Below are 22,821 nucleotides of genomic sequence, written 5' to 3' on the forward strand. Positions count from 1 at the left end.
GCTGTGGGAGTGTGTGCCTGCCTGGCATCTGATCACTGGGCGTGCATAGCACTTAGAGCTGGAGCAACGGGGGACATTGAGTACTAAAGAGCAGAGGCAAGGTTAGAGGCAGGACAGATGTAGCTGAATGCTGCTGCTGCTGTTCTCCCTCTAGGAGAACTGCCTAGTACACTACTGTCCATTTGCTTTGTACAGTTTGTAGTATAGACAAAAGAGAATGCTGCAGAATAGATCGTGTTCTTCCCAGCACCATGGAGACTTGGGTCGTCATTTATAGCTATACAGAGTTCAAGCAAAATGCTACCAGATCAGCACAACTACACAAAGGGTATGTCTACATACCCTTGCAGGGTCCAGCCTGAGCCTGGACTGCAATTTTATAGTCCCGTAGCCCAAGTCCCGCAAGCCCAAGTCAGCTGACATGGGCCAGTCATGGGTCTTTTACTAAGTGCAGACATGCCCAAAGAGGCAAGGCAGTGGGGGCAAGTGAATTGCCTCAGGGCTTGATCGGTCTTAAAGAAGTGCAAGTATTTGTTCAAAAATTATGAAATATTCAGACTAGTTAGTTGTGTGCAGCCCCATATTTCTGCTAAAAACCTTTTTTTTTTTAAATTGTGTTATTTCATATTAGTAGCTGCAGTTGAAGAATACACCTACGCAGGGTGATGACATGCACAGAGATGGAACATATCCTATTTGGCAAAAATGCATTTGAATGCATACTTCCCCCCTAAAAAAGAATGGAGATTTAAAAGCACAATAGGAAAAATAAATAGTGAGTAAAAAGAGCAAACATGAAAGAGAGACAGCAGAATTTGAACTAGCACAACTGCACGCAGAGAATCCAATTTAACAGACATCAAGAGATCAATTGCTTTTTCTCATAAGTACGAAGGCTGATGTAAGAGCAGATGTAAGAGCAGTATTCTTTCCAACCATACGAACAATAGGTCAGCTGGCAAAATCAACGGCACCTGTGCTAAAGCACCTGTGCGCCGTAGTGAAGGCTATGAACAAAGAAGAGAATTAAAAAGTAAAAAAAAGAAAGAAATGGGAGTCTGACTTCCAGCTGATCAACCCACTGTTGTGTTCAATTATTGCACACGTTTTTGCGCAGCTGAGGGATTTTATGTACGTTAGCAATTCTGCTGCCAAATTATTTGTATTACAGTAGACTGGAGCCCCATTGTGTTATGCACTGCAAAAAAAACAAACAAACAAAAAAAACAACACACTATAGTAAGACAGTCCCTGTCTTGAAGTACTCACAGTCTAAATAGACAAGACAGACAAAAAGAAGGAGGGAAAAACAAGCACAAACAGAGGAAGTGACTTGTCAAAGGTCCCACAGCAGAGCTGGGACTATAACCCAGATCCTGTGGCCCCCACTCCAGTGCCCTTATCCCTACTCCATGCTACTCCTAAAATTGTGCACAATGGTTAGCTGGAGCTTATCAATGCTACTTAAACTTACTGTAGTGACAGAGATAAAGCAACACTTAGCACAGCTCACCTATGTATGAATTAACAAGGGCTAATCACAGAAAGAAGGTGGGTGAGTTAATATCTCTTATTGGACCAACTTCTGTTGGTGAGAGAGATGCTTTTGAGCTACACAGAGCTCTTCAAGTCTGGGAAAGGTACTAAGAGTACCACAGCTACATACAAGATCAATAGTTCAAAGAGGTCATATCTGCAGGTACCAAAGCCAGAAAAGTCCCTTGTGATCATCTAGTCTGACCTCCTGTATCTCACAGGCCATAAAACTTCCCCAAAATAATTCCTGGAGCAGATATTTGAGAAAAGCAGCGAATCTTGATTTAAAAATTGGTAATGACAGAGAGGCCACCATGACCTTGGTAAGTTGTCCCCTTGGTTAGACTGAGCACAGCCTATTCTCCATACAGCAATTTGCAGGAGATACTCTTGCGCTCTAACAGCTAAAATCAGTATTGTCCTAATGTACAGAGAGAGAGAGTAAGCAGTGTTCAGCATTTTCTGAATAATTAGGCCAACTTAAGAGGTCACATGTTGGGCTCTACAAATTTAGTCACTCCACCAAAGCAGCAATCCCCTTTAAAAGCTGTGGTCTTCTCTCAATTTCAGTACTGAAAGACAGGCCCATAACTGTGTATCAATAATTTCCCACACATGTTTTACAAAGCCTACATCCTACACAGTAAGTTATATTTACCAGTGGCAAATGCTTATTAGTGCTCCTCTGTCTTTGATGTAGTCCCATTTCCTTTACAGGTCCTGAACAATTTCCACATTTTGAAAGTTGAGGGATTTCCTCTTAAAAATAAAATACAATAGCAAATGATAGGAAGCTGGCCTCCATGAAAGATTTCTCTTTACTTTCACTTTCAGCTGCAATCCCCATCACAGCCCGCTCACTTCCCTCCCACTCCACATGCTGATTTTTAAGTAGTTTGGGTAAAAAAAAAAAAAAAAAAAAAAAAACCAGCCAGCATCTGGGACTTACAGGTGACTACAGATTGTTACTAGATTGACTCCCCTGTTGTGTTAACTGCTAAGCTAAAAAGCTGCTCCACTTTAAATATACAACAGATTCTTTTTCCTTTCAAGAGATCTATATAAGCAAGCAGGGGGGCTCGCTTCCTTACTCAAAAGCCAGCAGGGAGGAGAAAGGTAGCCCTGTCACAGTTTCCAGTACAGCGTGAAAGTGTCTGTATTGGTGTTATTGCCGTTCTTATTTCTGAGGGCTCTGCTAAGGAGTAAAGCCTTAAATATGCAGTGTTGTTGTAGCTGTGTTGGTCCCAGGATATTAGAGAGACAAGGAGGTGAGGTAATATCTTTTATTGGACCCACTTCTGTGGGCGAGAGAGACTTTCAAGCTTACACAGAGCTCTTCAGGTCTGAGAAACTCACTCAGCGTGTCCCTATGAAGTGTGTCCATACAAAGTGGAACAGATTATTTAGCATAAGTAGTTAAAGGATATTTCAAGGGGAAGTCCCATTAGGCTATCAGCCCCAGGGTGGTGGGGCTCCAGCTGTCAAAGGCAGCAACAGACAATGTAAGCAACGCAGTTTCTACAGGGACACTACGCTGACCTAACTACGTTGACTTAAGTGTTATGTCTCTCGCAGAGGTGGAGTAATTATGTTGGCATAGTGGGCAACTTATATTGGCGGGAGCAAGCTGACTTGGAACATTGGGTGCCCCAAGAAGTGTCATGAAGCCACTTAAATCAGTCTGCTTGATATCAGCTAACGGGATTCTTGTTTCCCCACATTCATGCACTAACTCACTACTCACTCAGACGGACTTCTAGGAGCTTCAGTCAAATTATAGCTGATACAGCTACACAACATGCAGGTGATACAAGAGGTTCCTTCAATAATTAACAAGCAGAGCTCAGAAGAAAGGGATTTTGTACTTTCACTATTCATCCAAGGCTCTGATGAGCCTCAGTTTACCAGGAGGATGTGGAGATATGGGTTAGATGTCACATCTATATCCGCATCAGTAAGAATCCCACAGGTACAAGAATGCTGGGACTACGTCATAAAACACACGCTTTCTAAAAAAGGATTAACTACTAACAAAATGGAAAAGCCCACTAATGCAAAAAATGTTCCAGTTGTGTTCAAAGCATGTAATAAAGTGAAATATTCTTCAGTCCATGTGTCTTGGCTCTCGGTTTCTGTGTGGATTATATCCTGCAGTTGCAGCAAAAGGCTGGTTGAATGGTACCTACGAGTTGATAGAATGCCTTTGTGACCAAGGCTCAGGACAGACTAGTGGAGACTCACTACGTGGTTCTGTCTGCTGAAATAGTACGGCTACTACCAAATATTTACAAAATGAGGAAAAAATACAACAACTTTTATTTGTTTTAGCATGTTAAGATGATCACTTAACAAGAGGGGCACAAGCACCACCTCTTCCCATTGATTCAACAGTATTTATAATCATCTTCTAAAAGCCTCAGTACAAAGGGTTTGTTTGGCCTTCTTTACAGAGAGGGAATAGGCAGTCGGAATGTTTATAGACCTCCTGCCAAGACCTTCTTAGCAGTGAAATACACTGCACAGTATACTCTCTCTTTAGTAAACTAAACTACTTCAATGTTGGAGCAGGTTTTTTTAAAAGCCATATGACCCTTTAAAATTGTGTGTGAAATTAGTGTGATGAAGTTATATTAGTTACGTATTAAATACATATAAAAAAAAAACTTACCCATTACTACAGCTTTCTAATCAAATGCACTGTAAAACAGATACAGACAAAAGAACTTCAAGTCCTTATGTCACTAAGGAATGCTCTGCTTTAAAGCCTGAATCGAAAATGGACAGAGCACCATAAAAAGATACTGGCCCAAACCCCCAGTGCAAATGGGCATAGCTCTTTCAATCTGAATGGCAGTTTAACTAGCTGAAAAAAGTGACCTGCTATTTACAGGAATGCTGAAATAGACTCTGATCCTGATGCTGCAGGATCCTACATACTCTACTCCTCTATTCCTCTAAATGAAGCACTTTGGCCCCATGATACAGCATATCAATTCTCAATCACAGATTTTAGGGCTAGAAGGCACTATTATGATCATCTAATCTGACCTGCTGTATGACATAGGCCATTGGGCCTCCTGCACTACCTAGTGATTCCTGCACCAAGCCCATACCTTGTGGTTGAGCTAGAGCATCTCCTTTGAAATCCTAGCACTGCTGACACCAATTGGAGCTTTACTATTGACTTCAAGAGGGCCAGGATCTCATCCCATGCTGCCTCTCTGCAGCCCATAGAGAACTCTATATCGGGACCTCCCTATCCCCAACATTCCACGTGCCAGCAGGGGTCAGTGCACTGCCCTTACCAGTCCACCGGGGGGGGGCGGGGGCAGAGGGGAGGGCATTAAAGATAATCACAGCTTCTCATACACCAGTCATGACTTTCATAGGTCAATGTATAGGTACCTGAAATGGAAACAACAACTGTTCTTTCTCCTTCATAAGTTCTGTTCCCTAAATTTATTAAATTTTAATCAAGTACTAAATGTTTTTAATTGCCTGGTTCATGTTACAGAATAAAAAAGTCTATTGTTTGGAACATAATTCATCTTTTAGTTCACAACATATGCTGGCTGGTACTAAGCAGGTCTGACAGTGACCAATTTCCTGTTGCTGCACTGTGTTACAGAACCCATAACATAATTCATAAACAATATTAATAGGCACATGGACATTGTTATATTCCTACATACACAGCAATCACAAGATTCACACCAGGCCATAAAACAACAAGGCCAGGTAGAGCACACTACACTACTAAAATCATCTTTCAAAGACTCCCTGAGCCGTATAGCTCCGCACTGAGATCTTCTAATAGCCCTCGTAGCTGGATGTTCAAAGTCATGACAATGTCCCCTGCAATGGATTTCTTGACTTCAACTTGATTCTCAACTGACCAGAAGCAATCTGGCATTGCAAGTTTCCACAGTTCGATTGCCACTCACTTCTCAACTGTTAGTGGGGCTCTCAGTTTGGTGTCCCTGAGCTGGAGGACTGTGGTGAGTTTGGCACACGGATCCAGAAATGTGGTCTTACATATCTGAAAGTTCTCCAGCCATTGCTCACCATCCCAAACCTACATAACAATGAGATCCCACCTGTCAGTGCTTGTTCCTCGGGCCTGGAACTGGCATCTCCCTACAGCTACTCCATGAATGATTGAATTGTTTCTATGTCGCACAGCAATCTAGCCTCCAAGGAAACACCATGTTCCCCAAGCCTCCTCTTGTGCATCTGTAAATACTGCAGGATCAGGTGCCCTGTGCTTGCAATGCTTATGACAATAGTGCAGAGCTGTGAAGGCTCCATCCTTCCATCAGAGATGCCAGGCAGCAAGGAGGGACGCATGGGTTGTGCGTCTTTGAAAAGAAGGTGCAAAATATTATGGACTGCAGATGAAGTTACGGGAGGGAGAGCACGTTATGGGAATTTGACCACATGCTTCCAGTCACCCCTACATAACTCATTTCAGCCCCGTTAGGCACTGCAAAAAATTCCCAAAATAGCCTGCACTGATCAGTGGTGAGTTACACAGAGTTGCACTGCACTCTGCATCCATACAAGCACTCATGGTGAGGATGCGTACTGTCAACACATGGAGCCCAGTGTGCAAGCACACAAGCGATTTAATAACTGTGGCAGATGTATGCCAAGGTAATTTAGGTCTACGTAATTTTGTAGTGTAGACATGACCCTATATTTAGGCAAGGGACACATTATACAGCAGAGGAGAGAATTTTTGAGGTCTTTACTGTGAACAGAGCCAGTATTCTGGCTGACTTTGCATGGACCCGCAAAAAAGAAAAGAAAAAGAAAAGAACTTTTCCTCCTCTACTAAACACCTCTATGTAGGGGGCCATCTTCACCACGGTAGGAGAACACAACTATACCTCGATACTAGCAAAGCCAGAGGGCCTACCCTTCTCCAAAGGGGTAGGGTGAGGGCTGGGCCATGGCCCCTCCTGCATTGCACACTGGCCAACAGAGCTGAGTAGTGCTGAATATGAAATAAACATGTTCAAAAGGTGGTCAAGCTGTCACTTCGGCATATGCTGCTCCGGATTCCCAAGGGAATTCTGTCCGAGTCCCCCATAGTTCCAATTAGAGCTGCCAATGAAATGTACCCCCAAACACAGGGCTGTACTGTCCAGGCAAAAATCTTGCATTCATTTCCGCATGGAGAGGCAGTAATACTAAATAGGTCTTCACAATTCCTAAAGTATCAATGTCTATTTTCATGGTCCAAAAATTCTAAAAAAAGGGGATGGGGTGGGGAGGAGCAACGTATGCTAATTTTGTTACAGGCAGACACTTGCTTTTCTTTCAGAATGGTACAAAAAGCACAAGTTTTGTGCAACTCTAAAAGAACCGAAGAGCACAGCTGAAATTTTTTAAAATTGCATATGGCATTTTGAGACACTGGGTGGTATTTTTTCAGAAGCAGCTAAATCAGTGGTTCTCAAACTTGGGCCACCACTTGTTCAGGGAAAGCCCCAGGCGAGCCAGGCTGGTTTGTTTACCTGCCACGTTCGCAGGTTTGGCCGATCGCGGCTCCCATTGGCTGCAGTTCGCTGCTCCAGGCCAATGGGGGCTGGAGGAAACGGCGCTGGGTGAGGGATGTGCTGGCCGCCCTTCCTGCAGCCCCCACTGGCCTGGAGCGAAGGATCATAGCCAGCGGGAGCCGCACTCGGCCGAACCTGTGGACTCCGCAGGTAAACAAACCGGCCCGGCCCACAAGCGGCAGAACAAGTTTGAGAACCACTGAGCTAAATGATGCAAGGAGACACATGGAACTCGCGCTTCTGAGTCACTTAAGCACATATGAAAATCCCACCCATTAATATCAAAGGGAATTGTGCGCATGCATCTAAATTCTCAAGGCAACTTAGAAAGAAATCAGTCACTGTTCAAATTTAAATATAATTAAGTTAGGATTGAATGATTACAAATGATAGCCCAGCTGTAAATCAAAGGCAGCAGTGCACTTTGTGCATGGGTGCCTTATAAACAATTACTACAAGAATTAGAGACAATTAAAATCCAAGACATCTTATGGTTCAATAAAATTGTTATTTTGTAAATGCTAAAATTAAGTCCCAATCCTGCAATGGATGGATCCCCATTTTATCTATATCTGGTTGCAGGATCAGAACGAAAGTGAGCTTGTCTCCTGGGTGACCAGATAGCAAATGTGAAAAATCAGGACAGGAGCTGGGGGGGTGGGGCGGGGGGGTAATAGGAGCCTATATAAGAAAAAAGACCCAAAAATTGGGACTGTCCCTATAAAAAAATCGGGACATCTGGACACCCTACTAGGATCCTGGTCAGAAATTGCATGCATTTATGCCTGGGACTGCTTTCTCCTCCAGATTAAGCTATTCAGAGGAAAAAAAAAAAGTGTATCCAGCCACCTGTACAGCACATTTTTTGAAGAATTCTATAAACAATCATTTACCTCTCATGTTGGCTGGACAAAAGAAATATTCCAAAAATCTCAAGGGATCTGAAGCCTCTGTTTTTAAGCTACCTTCTGCCTCAGGCTTGCACAGGAATGAGCACAGGGCCATATTATAATAGTACTTTGCCAGCTTCTCTATCTCCAAACTCCTTATCAAAGCAGCAGAATTCAACTGATCCAAAACTATTACTAATCAATAGGTAACCTGTATCTTGAGTTATGCTCTTCTCCCATTGCACACAAAGGCTGTTCTTAGAGAAAATGAGTCACCACTACGACAGAAAGTTCAGAAATTTATTTTTCACCATCTTTTTTTATTAGTTATGAATCTTGTTAGGCAGGGCACAGTGGAAGAATACTGTCCCAGGCTACAGTAGCTGTCCAAGAGGACAGTGCTTGAATCCAAGCTGCAGGGAAACACAACAGAGCAAAGCTCCTGAAACCGAGGTGGAGACTCCAAAGGTACGTCCACATTGCAAAAACAAAAATAGCAGTGTAGACAGTCCTGCTAGGGCTCTGAAACCCCCTCTCCCTCGCTGGGTCTCACAGCCCAAGCGGGAATGTCTACACTATGATTCTGAGCCCCAGAACACGAGCTCTGAGAGCCGCAAATAGTGAACCCAGGCTCTCAGACTTACTGTAGCAGGGTTGTTTGTTTTGGGGTTTGTTTTTTTGTAGTGTAGTGCACTCTCCCTCAAGAATAGAGCGAGGCAGAGCCCTAGCACCACGAGGTCTGCACATGACCATGTCCAACCCTTGAAAAATCACAGACACTGCTCTCACCTTTGTGGGGCTCATACATGCAAGTGGACAAGCCACATCCCAAGTGCCTACATGCATGATCAAGGTCTCATGAAAACCTTGGTTATCTTGGAACCGAACAGTAGCTGCTCTCAGCAACCTTCCAGGAAAAGTTCAGAGGGTGACTGCCATGACTCACTTTGTTCTAATGTTATTTATATTGGGGTAGCACCCCGAGACCCTAATCACGAACTGGACCACACTGTGATAGAACTTTACACACACTTATAAAGGCCCTGTTTGTGCCCTGGAAAAAAAGTACAGAAAAAAGAGCTAATGCCACTTTCCAGCTCATTGTGCTACTCTCGCTTCCTTTCCTCCACCACCAAAACCATCCATCAGCCCTGACCTTACACCAATCCCTTGATTCTTCCAATTCATAGACTGCTGGGACTCCACAATGTACACATCACCTGGCATACAGATGTGGCGAGTCATACTCTCCCTGTTCCTCATTCTGCATAGTAATTCTTAATAGAATAATCTCCAGGAGCCATAAATTGGGAATCAGGTGACCAGCTTCTATCTAGTCTCTCATGCATCTTACTCATATCACATCATCATCATCATCGTCTTCAGGGAGAAAGGCATAGTTTTAGATCACATGGAATATTACTGAATCCTTGCACTGAGATGTTTGATTTTCTCTTCTCAGCTACAGAGGACCTTATTTTTGTGCGAGTGTTCTGAGAGAGGAAGGGGGATATCTGCTGGCATCTCTGGACTCCGGTTTGGCTGTGAAGAAGGGACAGATGTGACATTAACAGAATCTTGTTCGTTTGTCGACTTCACAGCGTCCCTGTAGTATGACCATCCAAGCTCCAAGGCAATAAAACAGCGTCTGTAAGCACCAACTTCGTAAATTTTGCTCATCTCCCTTTACGACGATGTCTCTTCTTTCCCTTGCCCCAAAACCAGCTATCCTACATTAATCAAGCAAGCAAGCTCTTTATTGTGGTTTTGCTATTCTGAGCAAAGTTGGCTACCTTAATACTTCCTGTGTCTTTTTAAAATCAACAAGATGTCAAACAAGCACCATTAAAGATAAAAATCAATCTGTACCTCAGAATCTGATTTTAATGAGGTATTTGCTCTATCTTGTGCACTCAGAACAGGAAATACCACAGATGCCAGGGTAAATTGAACTACCACTGGCATAAGTGCAATTGGTATTTGCACCAACTGTGCATTATCACAAAAAAACAAAACAAAACAAAAAAACCCACAACCACCGCAGAGGTCATGCATGCAGAATTTTCCCTTGTTATATCTACCCTTTCCTTCAATTTTTTTTTGAAGAGTGGGTATGCGCACATACACATCCCCTGTATAAAATACTAGAATTTGATATAGTTATAGGTCATTTAAAAAAAAAAAAGAAGATGAATGGTGAAGAGATGCATGTTTCACTGAGGCTTTAATGTTGTCACAAGTGTATAACCCTTTGGATTTAGACAGAGGTTTTAAACAAACCTGTCCAAACTGTAAGGACAGCTGCACATACACATTTTAATTAGCACTGATTACATGGAATGAAGCCAGACTCTGCGTTTGCTTCTTCCAGTACACAAGAGAAAGAGGATGGTTTCACGTAAGTCCAAAATGTGATTGAATTCATAACTCTCTCCTTTTTTTGAAGCGAGCAGATTAACCCATGATGGTCTACCATCTGTCAGAAACACGACAGCAGTGCTGTGAAAAGTGTGTCTCTTAGAAGATCCCTCAATGGTTGTAGGTGTGTAAGCAAGGTTACTGTTCCTTCTTTGGATTTCCAACCATAAATTGTAAAGAATCACCTTGAAATATCTCACCTAATACTTACCCAGAATTTAAAATAAAAAAACCAAAACAAAAACCCCAACTCTTCAATAATTAATTTCACAATAAATATAAATCAAAATAGTCACTGCACAAGCAGAAAGTGCTCATCCCCAAACACAAACATTTTAAATAAAGAGACCTTTAGGATGGGTTTTGAAAATAAGCTTTACTTAGTTGTCATGAATTATTAACCAGACAAAAATCTCTTTTGTTGCCCTTTATATATATTTGATCCCCAGTTTCAAAAAAAAAAATCAAACTGACACTTACGTCTCTTGTACAAATACCCAACCTTTTAAAAAATGCTCTGAGCATTATAAATACATTTTTTCATTAATATGGAGACAATTCTATAAATAGCCATTTTAGAGAATTGCTTCAAGGCATTGTTTTTACAGACAACAGTAGGAAACTGAGGGGAATGTCATTATGGCAAACCTCTTAAAAATGGAGTAAACTATCAACTTTGGGTCATTTTTTCCCTCCAAAAACTTAAGTGCATTCTTAAGAGTCTCACTGAAACACAGCCTAAAGGAGACATTATATTTAAACAGGAGCATGTGGTATGAAGAACCACCAAAATAAAGGCCTTTTTTGCAACTCCAAAGAATTATTTCTAAAGACTTGAGGGTGCAAGGGTGTGTTTTGAAAACTAAGTTTCAACGGCTTGATGTTACAGCTTTGCATATTCTGAACCCAGCAAAAACACCAACAGAAAAAGAAACCTGAAACACTACAGTATACCAGCAATTAAATTATTCTAATATATTATTTTGTAACAGGCAGTAGATACAAGATAAGATTACTTTATAACAAAAGTACTACCACAATCCATCTTTGGGGACAAGAGGAACTAATTTCTTGATAATAGTTGGATAGTGTTTTTCCATTGCATCACTGTGACAGCACACTGACAAGAGATCAAAGGCCTGATTCGCCACTGCATTGCCCCACTTTCACCCTGGTGTAATGCCATGGATTCTGTCAGCTGGAAACACGACAGCACTGATTTCAGTGGAATGACACTGGTGTTAAACAGGAGCAATGCAGCAGGCTCTAAGCCTTCCCAACAAATGTACAGGAACGTACTTAACAAGAGACCGAGTCTCCGACATGGAGCAATAAAAACTGAGGAGTGCAGAGTAACTCAGCAGGGAGGTTTAAATAGGCAGCTTTGAACTCCAATATTGGACCAACCACGTTTTTTCCACAAGGAAAAAAATCCTGTTGACTTGAATGGAGTCAAGATTTCACTCCAGATTGGCCCCCAGGCGTAAATTGGAACAACTCTGTATTGTGCCAGTAGTGGCCAATGTCCACAAGGGACCACTAAGGTAGCTGAGCATTGCCAATCAATCACTCTCCTTCTTCCCAGTCACAGGGGCTGGGGAGGAGCATGTGTGCTTTCGCTACATCACAGAGGAGCTCTCTGCACTGCAGTGTGCCTTGGGCATCCTCTATGCCAGAATTAGAGTGCAAAGCTTCCTGCCTACAGCCCTATCACACCGGCTGGTAAGCTTGAAATCAATATGAAGAGGCGTTTCTTCTCTTACCTTATTCTGATCTGTCCAGTAAAAGAAAAATCCATGTGGATCTGTTCTGAGAAGAATTGGAGTCACAACAGTAGAATCCTACAAAGAAAGGGTAAAAAATATGAACATTAAACTTATCTTCACTGTTAACAAAATAACAGTCCTGTCGCAGAATGTCACAGTTTAATCCCACATCCCAAATTTCCATTTTGATGTCATAATATATTCTAAGTAATTTAAATGTTTTCATCTTCTACATTCTGTATATGTGTAAGAGAGTATGTATCTGCCCAATAATGCTCACTTATACATATTAAATTACTGCAGGAATCTTATTAATTCTGTTTTCCATTTAACTACTTCCTATTTTTGTCTGTTATTCACATATGTGGTTTTTGTAACGATATGCATTTTTCTGAAAGCAGTTAAAAATCCAATTGTGAAGTCCATATGTGGGAATCATTGAAAATTTATAAAAAAATTATCCTGAAAGCTGATGTATATTTCTACTAACTAGTTACAGCTCACGTAAAGCTTTGAAGCTCAACCATTTCCCACACAACAATAAATAAGGCCACATTCTACATATCTTCAGAAAATATGGCTCTGATTGATCCAAATTAAAATCAAATGTGCTAAAGATTTTTAAAAAACCTTAAAACATGATTTAATCATGTAAGTTGCAGTCTATGATATTACTCAGTGTTTTTATTCCAAAAACAGATGCACTACACAAACGTTAAAAAGCAGGATAATGTTGATCTGTCTTAAATACTTATATGGCCCCTTTTACTGTAGCATCTGAGCACCTCACAATCTTTAGACATGTTTACCCTCAAAAACCCCCCACGATGTAGGGTGGTGCTATTAGCCCTGTTTTACAGATGGGGAAACATGGCACAGAGAGGTTAACTGATTTGTCCAAAGTGAGTGGCAGAGCAGGGACTTGAATCCCAGCATCCCAATTCCTAGCAGGGGGCCCGCACCACTGGAGCATCCTTCCTCTCCATAGACAAGTTTATAAAGACAGGAGATCCTGTCTGGACTGGACAGGTATTACATTTGCTGCAACAAATACTATCTGAAGAAAAGTGATCCAACGCTGACCATCTCAGCAAGAGCCGCTGGTCTTGAGAAGATTACCGGTTGCCTGGCCATCATGGACCACAGAATGGGAGCCAGATGGCAAACTGATTTGTTGGGTCTCCCCACAGGGTACATACATATGGTCTGCTTCCTGCAGTGTTTACACAAGAGCACCAAGCGCAGTGGTGGCAATCTGGTCATGGGAGTCAGGGTAGGCCTCATTCGGGTGCTTTCCTCAGGAATGCACTGCTCTTCAGGGTGCAAGGTTTGGACTGTCATCACCATTTTTCCAATAACGAGGGGCAGAACAGTGGTTTCCCTGAGACAGCTGCCTGCCTGTAGCATCCATGTCACTTTATTTCCCTTGACATCCACCCTGACAAGCACTTATTGGTCACACAAGGCCAATGCTGTACCACTTTATAATTTGTTCTCACTGGCCTCTGTGGGTCAGGACTTGAAGATCTGTCTTTCTGATTCAGTTCTTGCCAGGGCCACCGCATGGGGAGAATGCAGTATGGGCAGTGGCTCAGTGGCATTTAGCTTGCTTTCTGACAAGTGGGCTGTGGGAACGGCAGCCAGCACATCCCTCGGCCCGCACCACTTCCGGCAGCCCCCAGTGGCCTGGAATGGCGAACCCCGGCCAGTGGGAGCTGCGAGCGGCCAAACCTGCAGACACTGCAGGCAAACAATCCAGCCTGGCTTGTCAGCAGCTTTCCTTGGCGGGCTGTGTGCCAAAGGCTGCCAATCCCTAGTAATGTCCAATACACAATGGAAACAAGCAGGTTGCTTGATTTAATGAAAAAAGTGATCCCATCTACCTGAAGTCTAGTCAGCTTCAAAAAAAAAAAAAAAAAAAAAAATTAGTTGAGTAGTTTCAAGCATGACTCTTGATCAACTATTTGTATTGTGGTGTTGCCTAGAAGCAACATACAAGGATTGGTACCCCCACTGTGCTAGGCAGTGCACATACACAAAGAGTCTCCATCCCAAAGAATTTACAATCTGAACGTATGAGGAGGCAACAGGTGAAGACAAGCTAGTGAAATAACCAGAGTTGGTACAATAAGCAAAAGGGAGAGCATGTCCACCACTTAACCATTTACAGCTATCATAGCAATGGTGAGATATCTGCCCTGAATACCCTCAGGTTTCTTATGGTTTTACAGTCTTTTATCTGTCCCCATTACTGTATGAAAGATGCATCTAAATTATAGGCAAATTTGACTATAAACAGAAATAGTGAAACTGCTTGTCAAATGCATAAACAAACACACACTGGAAATATTTTCTCTGATCTCTTTCAATTATCTTAACTTTAGCTGTCATTTGTATCAATAGAGTGTGTATGTGTAAAATCAGAGAAGGATGAAGAAGTTTTTATCCCAGCATAAGGACACATACTTTATAGGACCAAATCTATGTTTCTCGTGGATGCATAAGAAATGCAGCATCAATCGTTAATGAGGATTACCTGACAAAACTAACTCACATGTGACGTTATCTGCTTTGGGGACATGATTATTTATGGAGTCCTTTATGTCAGCTTTACAAAGCACAATGTCAGATTCAAATACCCTTACTCATGTTCAGTAGCACCTTACTGCACAAAACACTTGAATTCAACAGATAACATGTAAAGGTATGAGAAGCGACTATGTCCTTGCCCTCAAACTATTACAGTTCAACTCAGAGAAGCATTAACACAGTTCAGATGTAAGATCAAGGGGGAAAACACTGAGGGAAAGAAGCTACAGAAAGGTGGACAGTAATAAGGAGAGGAAACACAAAATGTTCTAGCTAGCATTTCGTTAAATGAAAACCAAAAATTCTGTCTGTGAACATTAAAGTCATAGAACACAAGCAGTGGAATTTGTCTGGTAAGTTACACTAGGATGTTAAGTGTCCTGAGACAAGTGTTTTGACAGTCAACTGAAGGGAAAGTCTGATCCATTATAAAAAACTACGAGTGGTACTATGTATCGGCAAAAGATGTCAAATTAAGAAGTATGGAGGTAGACAAGATATTTTGCTATGATTCAGCAACGCACTTGTGTACCTGCTTAACTTAAAATTTCAGTAGAACTTGTGCCTATGCTTAAATGTTTTGCTGCATAATGACAGGCTTAAGCACACACTGGATTGTTTTCCTAAATCGGGGTCTTTCCCAGCTCCAAAGGGTCCAATGTGGTTGCTTATGTAGATCACACACCTTCTGGCTGTGGTGTTCTGTCCCATGTAGTGGCACCGAGACCACTTAGCTAAGGCTGTAAAGCAGACTCATTTTATCTTTCTCTAAGAGGCCACTGGCTTTTTGCTCATGCAGTAGAGGCTCATGCATTAAGCTCCAGGGGTCCCAGGTTCAATCCCACCCACTGATGAGCAGGGCCTGTCTGTGTTACACTTGTACTAGACGCAATGGAAATAAGTGTACAACAAACCTAATGAAGAAGAAATTGAGTGAATGTCAGTATCCGTAGAGTACTATAAATGTGTTCTGAAATCTGTTCCTTTCAAAAAGAAATGATTCACATCACAAAACTGCCTTTCCTCAGCCCACCTCTAAACATTTTTTTTGCCGTCTGTAGATAAACAGACAGCGCAGGAAAGAGATTCAAGTCGCTCCTCTGAAGGATGAGGCACACAGGACATTTGGTGGGGGCGGAGGTGTTGGGAAAGACAGGCCTAAAGAGATTATGTCTAGGACTAATCAGTTTTGCTGGTTAATCTTTCCAAATCAACTGCTTAAATCCAAAAGCTGTTTGGATGCATCTGTGCGGATGACATACGGCTGTCAAAGAACCATTTTTCAAGTCTTAGGCTGTGGGATGCCAGCTATACTCAGCAGACGTCGTAGTGCCACAAAAAGAATTGCACCAAAGCCTCCAATCCCCGTAAGGTGACAAAACAGAATCTGCACCATGCGATGCATAAAGAGGAATTATACATAGTCTCTAATTAAAGTTTCTGAATAGAGTAGAAATTTTATTATAATACAAAATCAAAAGTTGTGCTAAAAATAAACTGCTGCTTTAAGTCAGGAAATGCAAAAGCAAGAGTTGCTACAAGAACATTCTCTCTGCTCTGTTACTAATTTATAATAATTTTGAATCTTGTTTTTCATATTAATTGCACTGCTCCGATAGGACAGACTGACTATTTTATTATGTGTATTACAACAGAACACAAGAGTACCAACCAAAATTGGTGCCCCATTCCCCTAGACATTGTTTAAAACACAGAGCAAGAGAGACAGTGCCTGCCATGTAGAACTTTTATTTACTATATCTGAATTTTTAAGAATTTTGTCTACAGATCTCCATCACCTTTATGTCAGCTGTGAGTGACAGCAGCAGCAGGGGCTGGCTTCAGACTGTCTCAACATTCTTGTTTCTAAAAATAAGAGCTCTCATCCAGAGCCATATTCCTATTTCTGGTCACCTCTGTGGAGTGCTCTTCCCCACTCAGAAGCACTCAGAGTCTGTGACTATTGACTCACAAGTAGCTCTTTATTGGGGGAAGGGGAATAAAAAACCCCATGAAAACTCCCTATATATTTACATATATGAAAATGAGGAACCTAAATCAGTACATCAGGAGTTTGGTCAACCCCAGGAGGGGAGGGATAGCTCAGTGGTTTGAGCATTGGTCAGTTAAATCCCGTGTTGTGAGTTCAATCCCTGAGGGGGCTATTTTGTGATCTGGGACAAAAATTTGTCTGGGAATTGGTCCTGCTTTGAGCAGGTGGGTAGACTAGATGACCTGAGGGGGGAGTTGTAGGATTTCAAAGCAAAGTATTTCATATACAATTGTTGTATTATATTTACAAATAAGATATTATTACACGCCACACTGCTACAAGTCATCCTAAGGAGCATCTTCAAATGTATTCATTCAGTTTGCTCCCCCACATAACCGACCCACTTCCCAACCTCCCCAAATGGAGCCATTTTACATCTGCACCTAGAACGACAACAACAAAACAAAGGAGACACAAAAGCACTTTAAGAGTGTACGAAATACAATTTCCTTCCATCCAGGTAAACAAGACATCCCTATAAAGGAAAAACACCCAAAGACAAACAAAGAGGGAGGGGGCAAATTCATGTCTTACCCACCCCAACTGAATCCAACACACAAAAGACAGAGAATAAAGCAACAGAAGGAAAGATGAGGCTCGCTTGACAGCCTCCTCACACAAGTGAAAAAAAGAGGCTGTTCTCAGCGCAGTCTCTCAGGACCAGATTTCTAAAGAGCTCAACTCCCATTTAGGCACCTGATTGTCAAAACGGTATTCAAAGCCCAGCAGCTCCCATTAAGAACAATAGGTGTCCCTTTTGGAAAGCCAAACACGTATTTAGGTACCTAATATGGGAGCTGGGTTCTTTTGAACATCTGGCCCTAAATAAACAAACAGAAGAACCAATACATCGCATGCTGACACATTCATGGAGACGTTCCAAGAATACAATCAAGATGTGGGGTGGGGAAGAGAGACAATGAGGGTGGAGAAGAAGGAAAAAAAAAAAAAAAAAAAAAAAAAAAGGCAGAGAAAGGCACAGCAGATCTGCAATGTCTAGCTAACAAGTCCGGGCCACAAATGACCACAAATTGTTAGCAGCTTCAAATACCACCCTCTGCTTACTATAGCCAAGCAGAGCTCTGGCTTCTGATGGAGTTTCTCTGCAAATTCCTGAAATAAAAAACTCAACAGCAGCATGGACCGGATCTGACAGACCAGTACATACAACATCAGAGGATTAAAAAAAAAAAAAAAAAAAAAAATTCTGATTTTTAATGACAGATTTTTTTTTTTTTTTAGTTTACATGTTCTTTGCTCTCTTCCAATTTTATAGCCTTGAATTGCTCAAGCAGACATTTTGGACTATTTTCTTTAAGTAGTTTCCTAACTGTTAGTATAAATTTCACATTTTGCATCGAGATATTTTCCACTAAGAAGTTTCACACTTAAAACACTCTTCTATTCCTGTGCTGTATTTACGACCAACACCAAGTCCTGACAGACTGCATTTACAGAAGAAAGTTGAAATGCACCAACCAAGGTACATGCTTCCATCAAAGTTTGAAGTTAATGGGACTTGTGCTCGTAAGTCATTCAGGAGACGTGAAAATTCCCCCCTTAGAAGCATCACTTTAGGCTCCAATTTTGGAAAATTTGGGCCTGTTGTATATAAAAAAAGTTCACTGTAATTTTTAGTGTACTGAAAAACCTAAGTGACTTTTCATTGTTGTAAAGAGATTTTATGCCCCTTAGGCACAAAGACAGTAGGATGCCTACCCACACTGCGCCATACTTTTGCCACTACTGCCCGATGCTGGGTGGACACGCTGAAAGGCACAAACGACCCAACGTGAATGTATTCAGCCAAAACTTTTACTGGTGCAACTTGTGTTGAGACACATCCTATGAGAAATGTTACAAAAGTGGATGGATGGCTTCAAGCAGAAGAGCAGCAGACAGAAGATCATGAGTAAAATTATGCATGTGTTTAAGAATTGGCAGGATCAGGGCTTTAATCTCCCAATATTTTGGTTTTAACCTATAGCAGTTTTGTAAGGGCTTGTCTACATGAATGTTTAGTTCATTGAAAACTGGGGTGTGAACCTACTCTGCACTGACCTTCTGCGCTGTCTGTATGGACCCTGCTGATGCTCTCCCAGTGTCAAAAAGCACTAGATAAATGCACTTTAATTAACTGTTAATGCATGTCTCCAGGATTCCCAAGGACAGAAGTGTGCAGCAGGCTAGTGCGGGGTAAATTCATACTCCAGCTTGCCACAAACTAAACATTCACGTAGACAAGCCCCTCAGAGTCAGCTATAGCCAGGCCCACACACAGCATTTGTATGGGTATAATTATTACAGCTATTGGTGTGGATTTTTTTAAAAACCAAAATAGTTATACCATTATAATCCCTAGTGTGGATGCAGTTAGAGCAGTATAAAGGCACCTTATACCAGAATAATTAACCCCTCTTCCCATACAGAAGTAAGTTGTAGTGGTAGAAGCACTTTTATACTAGTACAACTACTAGGATTGTGCTGCTTTAACTACACCAGTACAGCATAGCTAAAAGCAATACAAGTTTTCTATGTGAATAAGCCCTAGGATACTGCACCAAGAAGGGCATTTAAAACTATATGTTTAAAAACATTTTTAGTGCATTATAAATTTTACTCTAGAGTGTGTCCTACTGCAACCTTTAAACGACTTCTAAATAAATTTAAAATAAATTCCTGATTTAAATGATTTTTTTAAATCAAGTTATTCAAACACCTCAGCAATCTCCATCTTAACATAACGTTAAGATTTTAAAACCACAAAAGCCAAGCAACTCAGAGTAAAGGTTGTCGCCGCCCTTTTAACTCTGCTTCGTGCATATGCGTTAAGGGTATGTTACTCCTTCTGTTGAGGACAATGGTAAAATAGTCAACTTCAGCAGGAGAAGGAATGGACCCTACAACAGGGGCTTTCAAAACAGGGGGAAGGGAAAGATTAGCTTCTCTTTGGCAGAGTATTTTTTTTTTAAACATACAAATATGGAGTAACTGAGCGGTGGTAACAAAATGGAACAGACCTGCAATACTGAAGAGATGTGTTTTTTATTTAATTGTTTTTAAAAAGTGTAATATTAAGAGTAGGATTTTTAAAGATGCTCCATATTGGCCTCTCTCTGCTCTGCTGGAGCCCATGGGAACTTTACGGAGGATTTCAGTGGGAGCAGAGTTAGGGCAATGCTAATTCTAGCTTTCTGCTATGTCTACAAGTCAAGGAGGGGATGTCATTCCCAGCTCAAGGAGATATACAGAGCTAGCGCATGCAACAGAGTGTGTAGCCATGGCAATGCCAATGGCAGCAGGGGCTAGCTGCCCTGAGGCAGGGGCGCTGGAATGGGGTGAGGGCATGGCCCCATCACCTTTAAACCGGCTGGCAGTAAGGGTGAGAAAGTGGAGTCTTGGGTGGGGGAAGCAGCGGCATGAGGGAGGGACCTCATGGAAGGGGCGGTACAAGGGCAGGAAGAAGGGGCAGCACAGGGCCATGGTACAGGCACCAGTGGCCCCCTCCCCACTTTTAGGGCACTTTCGTCGCACCTGACCTGAGTCCATGCGTAGGGTCTCCAGCAGGTACATACTCAGGACAGCTTGCACTGTTTTTAGTGCAGTAGCTGTGTCCGAGCCAGCTAAGAGCTAGCACAAGGATCTCTCCTTGGCCTCTGTCATAAACAGATAGTTAAGGGTTAATGTCTCTTACCTGTAAAGAGTTAAACAGGAACCAAACACCTGACGAGGGCACCAATCAGGAGACAAGATACTTTCAAATCTCGGTGGAGGGAAGCCTTTGTTTGTGTTTTTTGGTTTTGGTTTTGTTCTCTCTGGCATCTGAGAGTGACTGGACGTACTACAGGCTCTAATTTTCTATTCAAGTAGTAAGTGCAAGCAGAAAGGCGCTTTAGTCTTTTTTATTGGGAAATGTGTATCTGGCTGGTAGAGGTCTAATGTGTATTTGGCTGGAAGTATTTTAAATTGTATCTCTGCTGGAGGATGCTTTTTCTCCAGTTTCTATAAGCTGACAGACCCTGTAATATTCCATCTTGAATTTACAATGATTTCCTTTATTCTTTTTTCTTTTATTAAAAGTTTTGCTTTTAAGACCTGTCTGATTTTTCCCCTTGTTGAGGCTCAAGGGAATTGAGTCTGTACTTAACAGGGAAGGAGAAGGGAGGGAGAGAGAAAGGGGGGAACCCACCTGACTTCTCTGTGTTGTGATTCAAGGAGTTTGAATCACGGTGATCTCCTAATGTACCCAGGGCAGGAAAGATCTGGGAGGAAGAAAGGAGAAGGGGGAATCCCTTTGTTTAGATTCGCGGAGCTTGAATCTGCCTCTCTCTCCAGAATAACCAAGGGAGGGGAGGAGAAGGGGTGGAGGAACCAACCTGATTTCTCTGTGTTGTGATTCAAACTCCTTGAATCACGGTGATCTTCAGGGTAACCCAGGGAGGAGAAGTCTGGGAGAGGCAATGGTGAGGAAAGTGGTTTACTTTCCTTGTGTTAGGATCCAGGGGGTCTGGGTCTTGGGGGTCCCCAGGGAAGGTTTTGGGGGGGGACCAGAGTGTATCAGGCACTGGAATTCCTGATTGGTGGCAGCTTATCAGATCTAAGCAGGTAATTAAACTTAGAGGAATTCATGCTAGTACCCCAACTTTTGGACTCTAAGGTTCAGATTGGGGAAAGATACGACAGCCTCACATCATTCACCCAGCTCAAAAGTGTAGACATGCCCCTTCGTGTCATTTCGCTAAACAAGTGTTGAGGATGGGGACTGAAATGGGAACTCCACACCCTCACCACACAGGGGCACTGTGAACATTAATTCATTGATGTAGTATCCAAGTGCTTCAACAGTGAGTGGTGCCACAGAAAAGCCCTTGAAGAAACCAGTAATTGTGTCTTCAGCGCAGGGTTTGAACAGTATGCAGTAAATAACCTATGCAGCCACCCACTGAACAATGAAGACTGTTAATAAGATTGAATAAATCAGCACCATCCATCCTGTGCAATGAATGAGCCAGGAATCCTGTGGAAAAATAGTATGTGATTATGTAATTAAAGACTGTATCATAATGCATATGCACAAGGGACCAAATTAAGGTTTCACAGGCAACCTTAATTCTGGCATTTCCTAGCTTTTGATTGCTTGATTTTGCAAGCTTACTAATGGTCTTTTAATGTGGTTTGACTGCAGTAACAAAAAAATTCATTTAAAAACAATTATTATTATTATTTTAAAAAAAAAGCAAAGTTGTGGAGAAAGTGGCAGGTCAAAACTTTTCAATCAAACTCTTTTTCTCTAAACTGCAATTTATTGACATTTTTATGCAATGTTATCAAAACTTATATTCATTTAAAAACAACCCATTTTGTTTCAGTAAATAAAAATTTCAGTGACCATTTGGAAGCGTTTTAGTTAACAAAAAAAAAACAGTTTTTGGTGCCTGCCACATTTTGATAGCCAAGCTTTTTCTCCATCCCGCCCCTCCCTCACCACACACACACACAAAAAGAAAGCATTTTTGCACAATGGACATAATGATACATCAAATTCTACTGACAGAACTTTTATTTACCAGATTAAAACAGATAAGGATTTCAGTCCTTTCATCATTATTTGGCATAGCTATTTGAAGGATACTCCAAGCTTAGGGCACTAGCTTGTGATTTCACAGACCACACTTCGAGTCCTTTCTCCGCCACAGACTTCCTGCATGACCTTAGGCAATTGACTTAGCCTGTGTCCCAGTACCCCATCTGTAAAGAGGGTAAAATAGAACTTGCCTTATCTCACATGGATGTTATGAGAATAAATATAAAAAGATTGTGAGGTAGTCAGATATTAAAGTAGTAGAGGAATTGAAAATCATTTTCATATCCTTTTGGGATAAGAGGCTACTCATTTTATAAAATAACCTTGGGGCCAAATCTCTGTCCCAGAAAAATCAAATGCTTTCCAATGAAGTTCAATAAAATCAGAATTTATCCTGTGATGAAATATTAGCTGACTGAACATC

General features: G+C 41.7%; 1 protein-coding gene across 2 annotated transcripts in view; it reads right to left on the reverse strand.

Moving 5' to 3' along the window:
• Positions 1-22,821, reverse strand: part of PLCB1 (phospholipase C beta 1) — a 662,054-nt gene that overhangs the window by 630,803 nt on the left and 8,430 nt on the right. For both annotated transcript variants that reach the window (XM_030558021.1, XM_030558022.1), the window contains exon 2: positions 12,169-12,246. In XM_030558021.1, coding sequence (XP_030413881.1) covers positions 12,169-12,246 — 78 coding nt within the window. The remainder of the gene's footprint in view (positions 1-12,168; positions 12,247-22,821) is intronic.

Source organism: Gopherus evgoodei, chromosome 3 (genome assembly GCF_007399415.2).
Source record: "Gopherus evgoodei ecotype Sinaloan lineage chromosome 3, rGopEvg1_v1.p, whole genome shotgun sequence".
Taxonomy (NCBI): Eukaryota; Metazoa; Chordata; order Testudines; family Testudinidae; genus Gopherus; species Gopherus evgoodei.